At 44.7% G+C, this 16,501-nt stretch overlaps 1 protein-coding gene across 4 annotated transcripts in view; it reads left to right on the forward strand.

The window, feature by feature from the left end:
• Nucleotides 1-16,056, forward strand: part of BFAR (bifunctional apoptosis regulator) — a 31,603-nt gene extending 15,547 nt beyond the window's left edge. For all 4 annotated transcript variants that reach the window (XM_061401181.1, XM_061401180.1, XM_061401179.1 and 1 more), the window contains 6 exons: nt 1,282-1,486; nt 2,163-2,332; nt 4,251-4,395; nt 11,093-11,266; nt 12,963-13,165; nt 15,023-16,056. In XM_061401181.1, coding sequence (XP_061257165.1) covers nt 1,282-1,486; nt 2,163-2,332; nt 4,251-4,395; nt 11,093-11,266; nt 12,963-13,165; nt 15,023-15,215 — 1,090 coding nt within the window. In that variant the 3' untranslated portion in view covers nt 15,216-16,056. The remainder of the gene's footprint in view (nt 1-1,281; nt 1,487-2,162; nt 2,333-4,250; nt 4,396-11,092; nt 11,267-12,962; nt 13,166-15,022) is intronic.
• The last annotated feature ends 445 nt before the right edge of the window (nt 16,057-16,501 follow it).

Here is a 16,501-nt window from a genome sequence, read left to right on the forward strand (position 1 = left end):
GAAGGAAAGAAAGAAACTGGTTACCAGACCATTTTCTGTAACCCTTGGTGCATAATACTTCTGACTGATTTGTGTTCACTGAGAACACCCTAGAATAGAGGAAGTGGTCTAACTGTATGATTCTGAATAACTAGTGTGATGCTGATTTTCATAATCCCTTCTAAACTCTGTTGCACTTACCACATTCATAGAGTTTCTCATGTGTGGCATCACACAGCAGATAAGACCTTTAGATGGTGGGTTTTTTCCTTTTTCTATTCATAATGTTCATCCTGTTCCTGGGAGGTCTATGAGGCTAAAATCCTTTCTGTTGCCTTCTCTCTTATCAACAGAGTACCAGGAAGGTTAAAACATTAATCCAGCATTCTCTTTTTCACAGGAAGTGTATTTTCAAACACTTTGCTCTGACCTGTCAATCTTGGTTTATATGCAGGTTAATCTTAAATTGAAGAAGGGTTTTCTTTGGTGGGTGGCGGGGGAGTTCTCAGGTTGTGTATAATTGAACATAAAGAGCCCTATAGCATGGCCTGATGGTTGGTCTAACTTTTACAACTGAACTCACCTTTTTTCTTTTTTTATGAATTAATTTTTAATAATCAGATCGTTGCTGATAAAGACCCCTTCGACCCCGCCTCCCCCCATCTTACAGTTCTTCCTTTTTCTCAGAGTAGTTTCAGTTATGATACTTTTATATATTTATGTGCCAACAGGAAATGCAAACATTTTCTTAAGTCAGTTGTGTACAGTCTGTGTTTCCACAGTTTCCTATTTCATTCAAACAATATGTTTGAATTAAATTTATTTATCTTGATACCCAGTGATATCCAGTAAACTTATTTTTAAAACGAGGTATTGTTCCTCTGTAGAAATATGCTGTGTTTTGTTTAGCTACTTCCAGTGGGAGCATGGACATGTAGATGTTTTTGATTTGTTGTTGTTAGCAATAGGGCCATAACCAACCTTCTTGTCCATTCCTTCTGAATCCTGGTATATGTATTTTTAAAAATATCTATTTACTTTTGGCTGCATCAGGTCTTCGTTGGGACATGTGGGCTCACTAGTTGTGGTGCCTGGGCTTAGTGGCCCCATAGCTTATGGGATCTTGGTTCCCCGTCTCAAACTTACATCCCCCGCATTGGAAGGTGGATTCTTAACCACTGGACAAGCAGGGAAATCCTTGGTATATTATTAAATGTTGACATCAGTGTTATTTTGTCCTCTAAAACATTTTAAGTGTATTTAGTTAACTGTCTTTTTTTTCTCTCTCTCTTTTCTTCATAGGGACGCCGTTGAAAAATTATTTCCTGATGCCATTAGAATGCGATTTGAAGACATTCAGCAGAATAACGACGTAGTCCAGAGTCTTGCAGCCTTTCAGAAGTTTGGGAATGATCACACGCCTTCAGCTCCCCACACAGGCCGAGGGAACCAGCATAGGGGAGGGGGTTTCTACTCCGGAGTGCTCACAGCTTTAACTGGGGTGGCAGTAAGTGGATGTCCCACGGTTTTCACTGAAGTCAGTTCTGTTGAAATACTCCTAAGTGATCGCACATGGTAATTCACTGTGTAAGTTGGAACCTGGGATGTTGCCTATACACGTATCTACAGAGTCCGGTATTCAGAACCCAGTCACTGTTAATTTTGTCCCATTTCATCTTCACAGCCTATGCAATAGACACCATCATTATTCCTGCTCTAGAGAGGAGGAAACTGGCGTAGAAAGGTGTTAGGGCTGGAACCGAGGCCATGTCTTGAGCACAGCACTTTACTAACTTCAAACCTTAGAGACTCTCTTTCTTTTGAAGTTCTATCCATGCTACGAAAATCTCATTGTTAACGAATTTTCCAGTAGCAAAGGCACATGGATCAGTCACATTGGCCAAACTGATGGGGTCGGGGGTGCATGCTCCCAGACGCCTTGTAGTGAGTCCCATTTCTGTCTGTTCCCCGACAACAACCCGAAAATCAGCAGAGGTGAGCCCACCGAGGGTCGTGCTCCTCAGCTCCCTGTTGGCAGTGGTGTGGCCTGGCTTCCATGTCGACAGACTTGGCATCGTTTCCTCCCAGCCCAGCATCTTCCCTCCGCGGCCCCACGCTCGCGTATTCGGAAGCTGGCATCTCTGATCTTTCTGTGCAGTAAGGTCCTTGTCGCTTTTCCCCAGGTGGTCCTTCTGGTGTACCACTGGAGCAGCAGGGAATCCGAGCGGCACCTCCTGGTCCACAAGGCCGTGGCCAGATGGACAGCCGAGGAAGTTGTGCTCTGGCTGGAGCAGCTAGGCCCTTGGGCCTCCCTCTACAGAGACAGGTTTTTATCTGAAAGAGTAAACGGAAGGTGAGGAGCAAAATCTGCCGCTGCAGCACTGATAGTTCTGAAACTGGTTTTGAGATACTGTCCGCATACCCTGAAACTCACCCATTTGAAGTGTATAATCCATGGTTTTTAATATATTTGCAGATATGTGCAGCCATGGCCACAGTCTGGCTTTAGAACATTCTCATCACCCCAAAAAAGAAAGCTCCTGCCCAAGGCAGTCAGTCCTCATTTTCCCCTCTCTCAGCCCCCGGCGAGCACCATTCTACTTTCTGTCTCCTGGATTTGCCTGTTCAGAGTATTTCCGTCCTTCCTTCATTCGTTCTTCAGTTGATGGACATTTGGATTGATTCCATTTGGGGGCTGTTAGGAACACTGCTGCTGTGATCACTTGTATAAAGGTTTTTGTGTGGACTTGTATTTTCAATACTCAATACTCTTGGAGCGGAATTGCTGGGTCATAAGGTAACTCTGTGCTTACCTTTTAGCGAACCATTAAACGTTTCTAAAGCAGCCATCCCATTTTATGTCATTGGTTGACATCTTAATTGTTGCTTCCCAATTATAAGGGTAACGTTGATTTATTTCAAAATAATAATGTGGAACTATAGGACATTAGAAATGAAATACCTTCATCATCCTGCTCTTGAGGAAAAAACCACTTGCTGGACAGCTGTCCAGATTTTTTTCGATGTTTATACAGTTCTACACATAGGACTGTGGATTATTTATTTAAATGGAAAATATGATTGTTCTAAGCAGACCTGTGTTTATATATATATATATATATACATATGTATATGTGTGTTGATATGTATATGTATATGCTAGAGTCTATTAATCAACCTCTATGAACACATTTGTGGTGGTCCTTTTTTTTCTGCTCCAGATAGTACCAAACTGCATTGGTGCAAATGGAGGAAGCCATTAGTTTGCGGAACTCACTCATTGCCGAGCGATGGGGCAGGCTGCTTCTGCCCATCAGCAAAGCTCCCTGCCCCTTCCTGAGCCCTGTCCATTTTTACTGGGTCCCTCCCTTCTTTGGAGGGATCACATAGGGATGTACTTAGACCACCAGGCCACTGCTCTCTAACCCATTTGAATCAGACACGTGGTCCTCACTGCTAGGCTGTCTACCTGGTGTCCCCAGGTAACCTGCCTGGTACCCCACCTCCCACCCTGCTCTGTTTTTCCCCTTGAACTGAACTTTCAACACTTGACTCTCTACTGAGGAAGCAAAATGCTCCCACTCTGCTTTTTGTAAAGAGTAGCACCACCTCCCACCTCACCCTGCTCCCTCCTGGAATTCTCTGCCTTAATAATACAATGTACTTTGCATAACTGTCTTCCTTCCAGAGGAGAGCTTCCTAAACAGGCATTGCTGAGTGAAGGAGAATAAACCTCTATGGGGTACTTTAATGAGGAATCACTGGCGGTGATTTCACATTTTCTGATGAAAGGGAACAGATAATGTATCTGCTGTCATCTTTAATCACTACCCCCAAACAGCTACTCTAATTATCATGGTATTTCATTGGATTTCCTTCTAGGTATTTTTTTCCCTATACACACACACAAACACACACATACACATATACTTTGAAAAATAGTAAGGTCAGAGCGCATAGCTGAAAGATCAAGAGTAGGAGCAAAATGGTCCTCCTGAGTGTGCCTTGGGTGAGTCATTTTTTTGTCTAAGCCAGTTTTCTCACCCACAGAATGGACATGATACCACCTACCGTGCAGAATTGGTAGATGGGTCAGTGACAGTATAGCAAAGCGTTTTCAGAGAGTCCCTGGCAAATGTTAAGCTTTCACTTGTTTGCTGTTAGTCTTCTTACTTCATGTGTTAGGTGCCTTACCTCAAGCCCAAAGTGTGTATTTGTGTTGATAAGGTGGATTCTGACTGAAAAGTTTGCTTCCACCCTTATCCCCCCAGGTTGCTTTTAACTCTGACAGAGGAAGAATTTTCTAAGGCACCGTATACCATAGAAAGCAGCAGCCACCGAAGAGCCATCCTCATGGAGCTGGAGCGCGTGAAAGCCCTGGGCGTGAAGCCCCCCCAGAACCTCTGGGAATATAAGGTGAACACTCTGTTTCTTCAATGGAAAAAAAAAGTATTGAGAATGAGATAGCAGTTATCTGTCTGCCCACTGCTCGCAGACATGGCAGACACAACTGAAGCCCCTGTCAAACTGGATCCTCCCTGGGCCTGCTCTCCTACTTGTGTTATGCACCAGTGTGTCTCCACAGCAGTAGGAACAACATTCTAGATTTTGAACCTTAACCTAAAAGGCATGAAATAAGCTGATGCTTCTGCAAGTAGCTTTTCTCTCTGGCCCCTGTTCACCAGCGTGACCATCTGTCCACTCTCCCATTGATGGCCACTCTTTCTTCTCAGTGCTGTACACTGAGGAATGGGATTACTGGGTCGCAAGTAATGCATGTCATCAACTTTACTCGATTCTGATAAATTGTTCTTCGCTGGGTACCTCGTTCTCTTTTACAGGGAGAGTGTAGGGAGTACCGTACTATAAGAGGAACACTCTATTTTTTATTAGTCATAGAATATCTGAAATACACAGACCTGTACCCTAAACAAGACATCATGGAGAAAATTAAATACAAATAACCAGTTAAGTCGATTTGGGGTGGGGGTAATGCTCACTGATAATTCTAGTACAAACTGAGACAACCCCCTGTGTTATCCTCAACTCTGACATTGTTAAGGATGAGAACATTTGATCATAACACGAGCAAAGAGGCACTCATATTTGCGGATCCTAAATTGGCGCTGTCTCTTTGGAGAGCAGTTTGTCACTAAACTATTCAAATTTAAGCGGTACTTACTCTCTGATCTTCATTTCACTTCTTTGCATTGAGCGCACAGGCAGCATAGTGGTCTGACCCACCAGCCTGCCTCCTGGGCTCCTCGCCATTGGTTCTTGAGGGGTGAAATGAGGCATGTGTTGCAGTGACTTGTGGCTCCTGCAGGACACACTGGGGATGCCAGCACGATCCTGGTCCTCCTGGTCCCTTTTCCTTCTCAGCCAGTGACCTCAGAGAATCAGTGAGAGCTGTACATTTGAGTCACAGAAACCATTAAACAAGAGGTTGACGCCAGTATCACTGGCAGTCGCACATGGAAAACCACCTCAGTGCCCATTGTTAGGAGCAAGTTGAGTAAATACAGCTCAGCCCCGCTTGTGGCCACTACAAAGGAGGAGGTGACCTGGGGTGCGCCAACCAGAAAGGACGCCCAAGTGGTATTGTTAACGGAAAACAAAAAGCACGTTAGAAAACCTTCATGTTTGTGTGGATCATAGAGAATCTCTGGAAGGATACGCAGACTGCTAACAATGTTCTCATCTCGGGATTGCGACATGGACCAAAGGCTGAATTGTATTTGTCATTCAATTCAATTCTGTGCCATTTGAAAAAGAAGATTGTGTTTATTATGTGCATGTATTACTTTATTTTTTTTTTCAAACTTTAAACTTTATATTTTGTATCGGGGAATAGCCCATGAACAATGTTGCAGTAGTCTCAGGCCAACAGCAAAGGGACTCAGCCCTTCACAACACATGTATCCATCCTCCCCCAAACCCCCGTGCGCTCTGGGCTGGCACACAGCATTGAGCAGAGTTCCGTGTGCCATAAGTAGGTCCTTGTTGGTTCCCCATTTTGAATATAGCAGTGTGTGCCTGTATTACTTTAAAACTGAAAAACACTAGTTTCAAATTTTTTGAAGAATGGGGATAGGGGTCCTAAGATAGAAGATTTATTGTTTTACTATGGTGTGTTTTTTTTTGTTTTTTTTTTTTACTGTTGTTCCTTTGTCAATTTTTTTTTTAAATCCCTACTTCTCTTTTGTCATAAATTATTAGTTTTGTTAATGCAGTCAAACTCTGGATTTTTTGTAGCCAATATTAGTTCTGCGGTGGATTTTAATATCTGACAGAACCTTTCTGGGTCCTATGACCCTCTATTTAGAGTCTGTCAGAGTAAACTTAATATTAACTGGAGTGAACGGGATTGGGATTCTCGTCCTGGTGTAAAAGGCAAGCAGAATCTTGTTCCTTCAGATCTCCTCAAGGGTGGTCATTTGATGTTGTGCATATAGGCTTCCCAGTGGTGCTAGAAGAACCTGCCTGCCAAAGCCTGAGATGTAGGAGACACAGGTTCCATCCCTGGGTTGGGGAGATCCCCTGGAGGAGGGCATGGCAGCCCACTCCAGTAGTCTTGCCTGGAGAATCCCACGGACAGAGGAGCCTGGCAGGCTACAGTCCATGGGGTCTCGAAGAGTCAGACACGACTGACGTGACTTAGCCCGCACTACAGGCTGTGTGACAGGACTCCCTTGACCCTGGAGTCCGAGTGTAGCTGCTCCTGAGTGCCACTGTTCTGGGCCGACTTGAGAGAGACACCTCGCTCCCCTCTGTAGCCCTGCCATCATGATCCCCTCACTGGGAGGTTGGTTCATCCTCCTCATCTGATAGAGAGGAGCCCAGAGTTGGGATATTTTGGCCCAGCTGACCCCAGACCTACAAACATTAACCCGGTCCTCGTCCCTTCTCTCGTCCTTACCACAGTGGGGCTGCACATCGTCAGGCCCCGTTTCTGGGACCTGTGTTCTTTTAGAGAGCGCACACTGAAAAGAGCGGTTTTGCCCCCATGGCCATTGGTTCTGGAGGGTGAAGAGCGTTACGTATTGCAATGACTTGTGCCTCCAGAGACCATAGTACATAAACAAATACACAGTATTTCTGTGGTATTAACATTTTCTGGGGCAGGGGCAGGTTTATGAGAAAGTCTTCAAAAGAATCCTTAAGAGGTAATAATGCAAAAAAGATTGGGAAAAGCTGCTTTAAAGTGAAGAACTACTTCCATATTTCTGTGTCTCACCTAAGTTAAGATATAAAGATATATTTTTCGGAAGTTAGACTTTTTGAACTTTTACTATGGAAAATTTCGAATACATAGAAAAGCAAGATAATAGTACAAAACTACCATCCGCCCATAAGACAGTAACTCGTGGCTATGTTTATTTCACAGTAATACCTATTCCTACTACTCCTGATTATCTTGAAAATCTGATAGTTCTATTTCAGAAGTAAATATTTCACTGAATCTCTAAAAAGTAAAGACTTTTTAAAAAAACAAAACTAAAATATCACAGTGTACACCCCAGAAAGAATAATCCTCTGATGTTATCAAACAATCTATCAGTATACAAATATCCCATATTTTTTTTTTCCCCAGTTGACTTGTTCCAGCCAGGGTCCAAATAGAGTCCACATTTGGTTGTTATATCTTTTTTTTTTAATTGAGGAAAAGTGATTTACAATATTAGTTTCAGGTGTACAACATAGTGATTCAGTATTTTTGTAGATTATACCCCACTTAAAATTATTAAAATATCAGCTATATTGCCTGTGCTCTACAATATGTTCTTGGGCTGACTTCCTTTATATGTAGTACTTTGTACCTCTTAATCTCCTACCCCTATCTTGCCCCTCCCCACTTCCTTGTCCCCCTTGGTAACCACTTGTTGTTTCTCTAAACCTGTGAGTTGGTTTCTGTTTTCTTATAGTCATTTGTTTGTTTTAGTTTTTAGATTCCACATATAAGTCAAAATATATGTATTTGTTTCCTGCATCTGACTTAATTTCACTAAGCATAATACCCCCAGGTCCATCCAAGTTGTTGAAAATGGCAAAATTTCATTCTTACGGAAGAGCAGTATTCCATTCCATATATATTATATCATTATCATCATCTTTACCCATTCATCTGTTGATGGATACTTAGGCTGTTTCCGTAGGTTAGCAACCATAAATAATGCTGTTATGAGCATTGGTGTCTATTTCTTTCTGAATTAATGTTTTTTCTTCGGATATATTCCAAGGAGTGCAATTGCTGGATCGTATAGAAGGACTATTTTTAGATTTTTGAGGCACCTCCATACTGTTTTCCACAGTGGCTGCAGCAATATAAATTCCCACCAACCATGTACAAGGCTTCCCTTGTCTCCACGCCCTCTCCAGCATTTGTTATCTTTTTGATGTTGGTTTTTCTGACAGGTTGATGTGATATCTCATTGTGATTTTGATTTCCATTTTTCTGATAATTAGCGATGTTGATGTGCCTTTTCACATGCATGTCGGCCATCTCTATGTCTCCTTTGGAAAAATGTCTATTCAGGTCTTCTGGATTCTTTTCTTTTTTAATTGGAGGATAATTGCTTTACAATATTGGGTTAGATTCCGCCATACATCAACATGAATCAGCAATAGGTATACAAATGTCACCTCCCTCTTGAACCTCCCTCCCATCTCCCACCCCATCCCTCCCCTGTAGGTTGTCACAGAGCCCCCAGCTTGAGCTCCCTGCATCACACAGCCAATTCCCACTGGCTATCTTATTTAGCACATGGTAATGTGTATGTTTCAATGTTACTCTTCCAATTTGTCTCTCTCTCCTTCCCCGGCTGTGTCCACAAGTCTCTTCCCTGTGTCTGCATCCCCGTTGCTGCCCTGCAAATAGACTCATCAGTACCATCTTTCTAGATTGAATATATACGCATTAATGTATGATACTTGTTTTTCTCTTTCTGACCTCACTCTATGTAATAGGCTCTGGGTGTCTGTATTTTTTTGAATTACTGTTGCATGATGGCTGAGTAATATTGTACATATGTACCACAACCTTTATCCATTCATCTGGCACTAGACGTTTAGGTCGCTGCCGTGTCCTGGCTATTGTCAGTAGTGCTGTAGTGAACATTGGGGTACATGTGTCTCTTTCAATTATGGTTTCCTCAGGGTATATGCCCAGTAGTGGGATTGTTGGGTCATATAGTAGTTTTATTCCTAGTTTTGTAAGGACTGTCCACACTATCTTACACAGTGGCTGTATCAATTTACATTCCCACCAAAGTGCAAGAGGGTTTCCTTTTCCCCACACCCTCTTTACCATTTATTGTTTGTAGATTTTTTGCTGATGGCCATTCTGATGTGTGAGGTAATAGTTTTAATTTGCTTTTCTCTAATGATGAGCAATGTTGAGCATCTTTTCATGTGTGTATTAGCCATCTGTATGTCTTCTTTGGAGAAATGTCTGTTTAGGTCTTCTTCTGACTTTTTGATTGGGTTGTTTGGTTTTCTGGTATTGAACTGCATATTGGGTTGTGTGTTGGTTGTCATGTCAAAGATGCAAGAGACATGGGTTCGATCCCTGGGTGGAAAGATCCCCTGGAGAAGAAAATGGCCAACCCACTCCAGTATTCTTGGCTGGAAAGTTCCATGGACACAGGAGCCTGGCGGGTTACAGTCCATGGGGTTGCAAAGAGTCAGACATGACTGAGCACACGTGCACGCACGCACACACACACATCTCTTACATCTCTTTCGGTCTGTAGATTCTGCCTCCCTCTTTTCATTACCCTGCACTTAGTTGTTGTAGAAACCAGATCGTTTTCTCCTGTGGTTTCTGACATCTTGAACTTTGGCACTTGCCTCTCTGTGGTGTCACCTTTTCTTCCATCAGGAGGCTCATAACGTCCCACGATCATTGATTGTTTAAATCTCTGCGTTCATATAAAAAAAAAAAAACTCTGCGTTCATTAAGGGTTGCCAAATGGTGATATCATAACTCTCGTTTCTTTTTCACTTGTTGGCTGAAACACATCTTTAAATGGGAGGTTTCTTCTCAACAACCATTTTGATTATTCTAACTACGTTTATAGGGCTCCCCAAGGTGGCTCAGTGGTAAGGAATCCATCTGCAATGCAGAAGATACAGGTTGGATCCCTGGGTTGGAAAGATTCCACTGGAGAAGGAAATAGCAACCCACTCCAGTATTCTTGTCTGGGAAATCCCAGGGACAGACGAGCTTGGCAGGCTACAGTCCATGGAATTGCAAAAAAGTAGGACAAGACTGAGTGACTGAGCATGCATGTGCGCACACACACACACACACATACACACACACACACACACACAAATGTGTATTGACGTCTCTTGTGAGCCAGGTGATCTTTTAGAAGAGGATCTCAGTTGTGAACCAGTCAGGCCCTGCTTTCAACAGTGCTGATTTTTTTCACCTAATGTTTTAACGTGAGCATTATCCAAAGCTCCTCCTTTGCATTCCTCAATGGCTGTATGAATTCTGGGCTAAATATCTGCTGTAACTTCAGGACAAAAGTCACAGATTCCACTTTTTCTCTGTTATATACAGTGCAACACAAGATATTTTGTGCATGAGACCTGTAGTTCAGATTATTTTTATTAAGTGGTGCCCACTAATTGGGGTTTCCCATGTGGCTTAGCGGTAAAGAATCCACCTGCCAATGCAGAAGACACAGGTTCGATCCCTAGATCAGAAAGGTACCCTGAAGGAGGAAATGGGAACCCACTCTAGTATTCTTGCTGGGATAATCTCATGAACGGAGAAGGCTGATGGACTACTGTCCATGGGGTTGCAAAGAATCAGACAGGACTGAGCATGCCCACCCACTCACTCATTTATTTTCCTGAAAGGTTGTGTTCTTCTAACTGTGCCTAGGACCTTGCTTCTCATCCCCCCGCCTCTCCCCAGCCGTGGAGAGAGGCTGGATCTTCATATAATGTAGCCCATCAGATGAATTTCTTGGCCTGCTCTTCTAATTCATTCATTCATTCATTGTTAGCACAAACCACATGGCAGAGGGCATGAGACTGCAGAAGGAGCATGAGTTGGCAGAATGCAGCCGTGGTTGTAATGAATATTTGTGCTCTGCAGGCCGTGAACCCCGGGAGGTCCCTGTTCCTGCTGTACGCCCTCAAGAGCTCCCCGCGCCTCGGTCTGCTGTACCTCTACCTGTTTGACTACACCGACACCTTCCTGCCCTTCATTCACACCATCTGTCCTCTGCAAGAAGACGGTTCTGGGGACGACATCATATCCAAGCTCCTGGTGGGTCTGCAGAGGGCGTTGAGAGACATCACGCCACAACTGCCCATCATGGAATGGATTTGGATACGTGGCTGTAGCCTAGCAGGGAAGAGCAAGTAGCACAAGTCTTCATTGGAATTTTGCAAGGAGAGCTCTTACCAAGAAAACAGAGCTGGAACTTCCCCACTCATAGAAGCCTGTGTTGTTTTCTGCATTGCATAGCAAGAGGGGTTACCCTTTAGACTTGAAATATTTAGAGGGGCGGAAAAAAAACAGTATTGCTTCTGTTATAAAATAAGGTAGCATAGTTCCAGATTGCCCAAGGGTTAGATTTATGGGCCCTCCAGCTTGGTAATGGATCTCTTAATGGGATCTTCTAAATCGGTTTAGTGTATGTCCTGTGGGCCTCAGAATAGGAAGCCACCATCCTGCTCACGGATGGCAGTCATCCTGTTAGCTGACCACCAGGCCTTTGGCAGGGCTGGTTACCCACCACGGCTGTCTTGTATTCCTTCAGAATAGTTGATTGCACTGACTCAGAGTGATTCTCTATGTCACTGGAGAGTAATGCCCTTTACATTGGTACTTTTGGGGGCAGTCCTTCTGATCTGTTTATATCAAAAGTCACATGGGTATAGGAATCATTGTGTCTGATATTGAAACAGAATTCCCAAATCTCCAAGACCTTTTTTTAAACACTTGGATCAAGTGCCTGCCCAACTGACTTTAGCCTTGATGTCACTTTAAGCCTGCTCATTAGCCCCTTTGCACAGTGTTTCTCCGGTTACCCAGTTTTCAGCTCTTCTCTGCCCTTGCTGGACTGGGAGCACAGAGAACCCCTGAAGTTGCCATTGTAACAAGCCCTGTCTATATCCCTGTCTGCTCATCAAGCTGGCTTTTCTCTTGGGATGCTCAGTGTCTGCTCCATTGTACACAGTCTTGCTCAGCTTTCACTGGCCTCTGGGTGCTTGAAAGAAAGTGAAAGTGTTGGTTGCTCGGTTGTGTCGGACTGTTTGCGACCCCATGGACTGTAGCCCACCAGGCTCCTCTGTCCAAGGGATTCTCCAGGCAAGAATACTGGAGTGGGTTGGCATTCCCTTCTGCAAGCAATCTTCCTGACCCAGGAATCAAACCCAGGTCTCCCACATTCCAGGCAGATTCTTTACCAGTCTGAGCTACCAAGAAAGCCCCAAATGCCTATGAGTTGTTTAAAAACTCTTGTTATAAATTACCTGCTAAGTTTGTCATTAAAGTTTTTCATTTTCCCAAAATTACTTTTTAAAGGTACACGTTTAATTTTCCCATGACCTGTGATCATTCCACCACAGGTGAGAGGTTGAATTTGGGAAATTGTTTGAGCTGCTCTTGCAGTGCTGAAGACATTTTAAAACTGGTTAATATTTATCCGTTTCAACCTTCTGATTAATATCTCATGCTTAGGTTTTTGGTTTTTTTTTCTTCTGAGCTTCCACAATCATATAACAATGTAAGAGGTTCAGTCTCTTTGGTAACATTTATTTAGTGTAAGATGAGTTATTACAAGGTGAGTTGATGGATGGAGATCTCACTTGAGATTGTTAGATGTGTATGTCTGTGTGTGTGTTTTAATAAATATAAAACTCTGGGCTGACCACAATATCTTGTGTAAAAGTCAGTCCTCATAATTTTTTGTGTCTGTTTTTATGTGCTTTTATTGACTTGTGTTCTACTCCTAAAGGATCTTAGAGAGCCCACATGGAAGCAGTGGCGAGAATTCCTCATCAAGTACTCCTTCCTTCCGTACCAGCTGATTGCTGAGTTTGCTTGGGACTGGCTGGAGGTCCATTACTGGACGTCACGGTTTCTCATCGTCAATGCCATGCTACTCTCGGTTCTGGAATTATTCTCCTTTTGGAGGATCTGGTCAAGAAGTGAACTGAAGTAAGTGTGTTTTTATGTTGGAGATGGTTGGAGCAACAGAGAGTGGGGAAGAAATGCCAAGTGGAGAAGTCCTCTGGAGTGTTTTTCAGACTCTAATAAGACACCCAGCGATCTGGTTTAGAAACACTGCTTAAGCAGTGAACAGGAAAACGACTTTGTTTCAGGATGGGGAGGCTCTCATGGTGCTCATTGTTAAAGTGCGCCTCCGGGTGCCTTTTCCCCACGTAATACATCAGATAATTCCTGGAGGGTAGGGTGTACATGAAGGAGTTTAATAACTGAGGAATAAACAAGCGAGAAGAAGAGGGTGCTTTATGGAAAGTAGTGTGGTAGAACATAAAGAGATCTGAGGAGGAATTCTGTAGGCATGAGTTCTTACCCTGCTCTGCCACCAACTGGGGCAGTAATCATTTCTCTGGATTAATGTGTAAAATGAAAAAGTTGGACTAGACAATCGCTGAGTCAGGACTCTTGGTTGCAAGTGGCAGAAACCAACCTAGGTTGGCTTTCATACCAAGGGACATGCCCATGATGGCTTCCTGCGTGGCTGGACCCAGACACCCGAACACTGTTCTTAGGGCCAACTGTCTTTCTCCCTCTCACAGCTCTACTCTGTTCACCTCAACAGCTCCTGCGTTCGGGGGCCCTTGATCCCTCCAGGTAGAGACCGACAGCTTAGGAACCCTAGAGGAAAGAGACACTTCTCTCCCTGTAGCACTTGTGAAAGCCTCGGGCTCACATGCCTTTGCCCTGATGGACCCAGCCTGGGTCACAGGCCCCCTGAACCTGTGCAGGGGTTTGTGGACTCCCCTTGTCCAGACACAAGCATTCACTCACCCGCCATCCAGGGGCTGGCTTCAGCCCTAGATGGGCCACGTGGAAGAGAACAGGGGAGGGAGACACCCCAAAGGCAAACTCAGAAGATGCTTCCAGGAGACAGGATGGTTGCTGGGCAGGCAGACAAAACGTATCAGCACGCCTGCACCCTCTTAGCCTGAAATAGCCCGTGACATGAAGGCTTCTTGGCCTCACCCATCAGGTGAATAGTGAGAACCTGACAGGAATCTCCGTTATGTATTCAATTCAGTGACTCTGCTTATTCATGCCCAGTTGATTGAAACTCTCCTGTGCCCCTGCTTCTCTGCTGGACAGCACAGATGTGTTGGTCAAGAGAATAGTTTATACCCTGAAGGCCTACAGCCTAGCAGAGAAAATATTATGTTAATATTAAATTAAAGAGGCTTCCCTCGTGGCCCAGTGGTAAAGAATCTGCCCGCCAATGCAGCAGACACTAGTTCAATCCCTGATCCAGGAAGATCCCACATGCCCAGGAGCAGCTAAGCCCGTGGGCCACAGCTATTGAGCCTGTGATCTAGACCCCAGGAACCACAACTACTGAAGCCCGTGCACCCTAAAGCCCGTACTCTGCAACACCAGAAGCCACTGCAGTGAGAAGCCTGTGCACTGCACAGAGAGGAGCCCATGCTCGCCACAGCTAGAGAAAAGCCCACGCAGCAATGAAGACCCAACACCGCCACAAATAAATAAACAAGTTAGAATATGCTGTGTTATATTAAACACATACGAGTGTGACTTGGTGCAGAAGCGGGTGGAGTTGGGGCAGTGCTGGGAAGGCCTCACCTGAGGGGACCTGGTGACATTTCCCTGAGGAGGCCCCCTCCAGGCTCCGTCCCAGGAGTTGAAGGTAACATGGTCAGGAAAGGTGTGTCTCGGGCACAGGGGACAGGAAGCAGGGTCTCCTGCAGCTCCAGCGGCCAGACTCTGCGGCAGGGAAAGGCCCAGGCAAGGTCTGAGCGCCTCGGTCTCACCTCTCACACGCCTCTCTTCCTTTTGCAGGACCGTGCCTCAGAGGATGTGGAGCCATTTCTGGAAAGTGTCGACACAGGGGCTTTTTGTGGCCATGTTCTGGCCCCTCATCCCTCAGTTTGTTTGCAACTGTCTGTTTTACTGGGCCCTGTACTTTAACCCAATTATTAACATTGATCTCGTGGTCAAGGAAGTCCGACGGCTGGAAACCCAGGTCTTGTGACTGATGCTACCGAGGTTCCGAGGGACCCTCACAGCTTCCCTGCCGGCCGAGCTCTGGGGAGAAGGGGAAGCGGACTTCCTGTTTTCCGCCCCTAGTAAACAAGGTGCTGCTTTGTGCGTCAGAGGCCACGGCCAGGTCCCCTCCCTCGTCCCGTGGCAGCAGGGACTGGCGCCCCAGGGCTTGGCTGACGCGGCGGCTGCACCTCCCACCCAGCCGCCTTCCTCACCGGGACGGGAGGCTCAGCCCGTGACGTCTGGCAGGGACTCCGGGTCTTCGGAGGACACACAGTGGGTCACAATCCCCGCTTGCTCTAACCTCAGTGATTGACAAGAGGCTCCCAGGGCGGGTCGGAGCCCAAGGCCAGGCCTGTCCTCAGTCAAGGGTAGGAAAACAGGAGAAGATGTTGTCATAGGCAGAGGCAGTTGCACATAAAAAATAAGGAGGAAAAAACACAATCTCGTTGACGATTCTGTCTTGTATAAGAGTTGCTAGAAGGTTCAGAGTTAAACCTCTGAAAGCAGTCAGTTTGAGGTTAGAATGATGGTGGTTAGACTTGCCACCACTGTTTTCTACTTGGAATCATTGAAAGTTGGGATCTTTTTGCTGGAGTTGTTGAGTGGGATGTCAGGCAGTTTAATCATCAGGCTGAGCTGCTTCCATGCTATGTAAAATTGTTGTTTGGGGGGTTTGCTTTGTTTTTAAGAATGTAATCTATAAAATGCAAGCCAGTCCGTTTGTTTAAGGAAATACCTTGTACATCGACCTCACACTGTATAATCTTTATTGTCCTGCTCTGATGTATAAAACAATGTGTAATTACACCAAGTGCTGTAATTGTAAATATGAGATGAACTATGGCCTTTGATTTCCTGCCAGTGTGACAATAGCAGGTGTGAAAGGCTATCAATCTGAAGATCGGCCCCATATTTATACAGAAATCAGCTTGCATCCAAAGTGTTTTTTTGCGAGTCTATGAACCATTCATTAACCCTTTGTATCTTTGAAGATTTCCCTCAAACTACATCTGAAAGTTTGAAGAAATGACTTGAAATAAAAATAAAGTTTATATATATATACAGATAAAACTTCCACATAGAGAAAAATTGACTGTTTAGGAAACATGAAGCAAATCTATGTTGACCAGTACAACCTACTGGTCACGCTTACCACACCTGTCCCCACCCCACCCCACAGCCGAGGAGCCACTGAGGAGATCTTAAGTGAAAGGGGAGAGAGTGTTTTCCTTAGCCCTGTGTTTCCTCATCAGGCCCTGTTCCTGCCTGACT

This window comes from Bos javanicus, chromosome 25, assembly GCF_032452875.1.
Source record: "Bos javanicus breed banteng chromosome 25, ARS-OSU_banteng_1.0, whole genome shotgun sequence".
NCBI classification, from domain to species: Eukaryota; Metazoa; Chordata; class Mammalia; order Artiodactyla; family Bovidae; genus Bos; species Bos javanicus.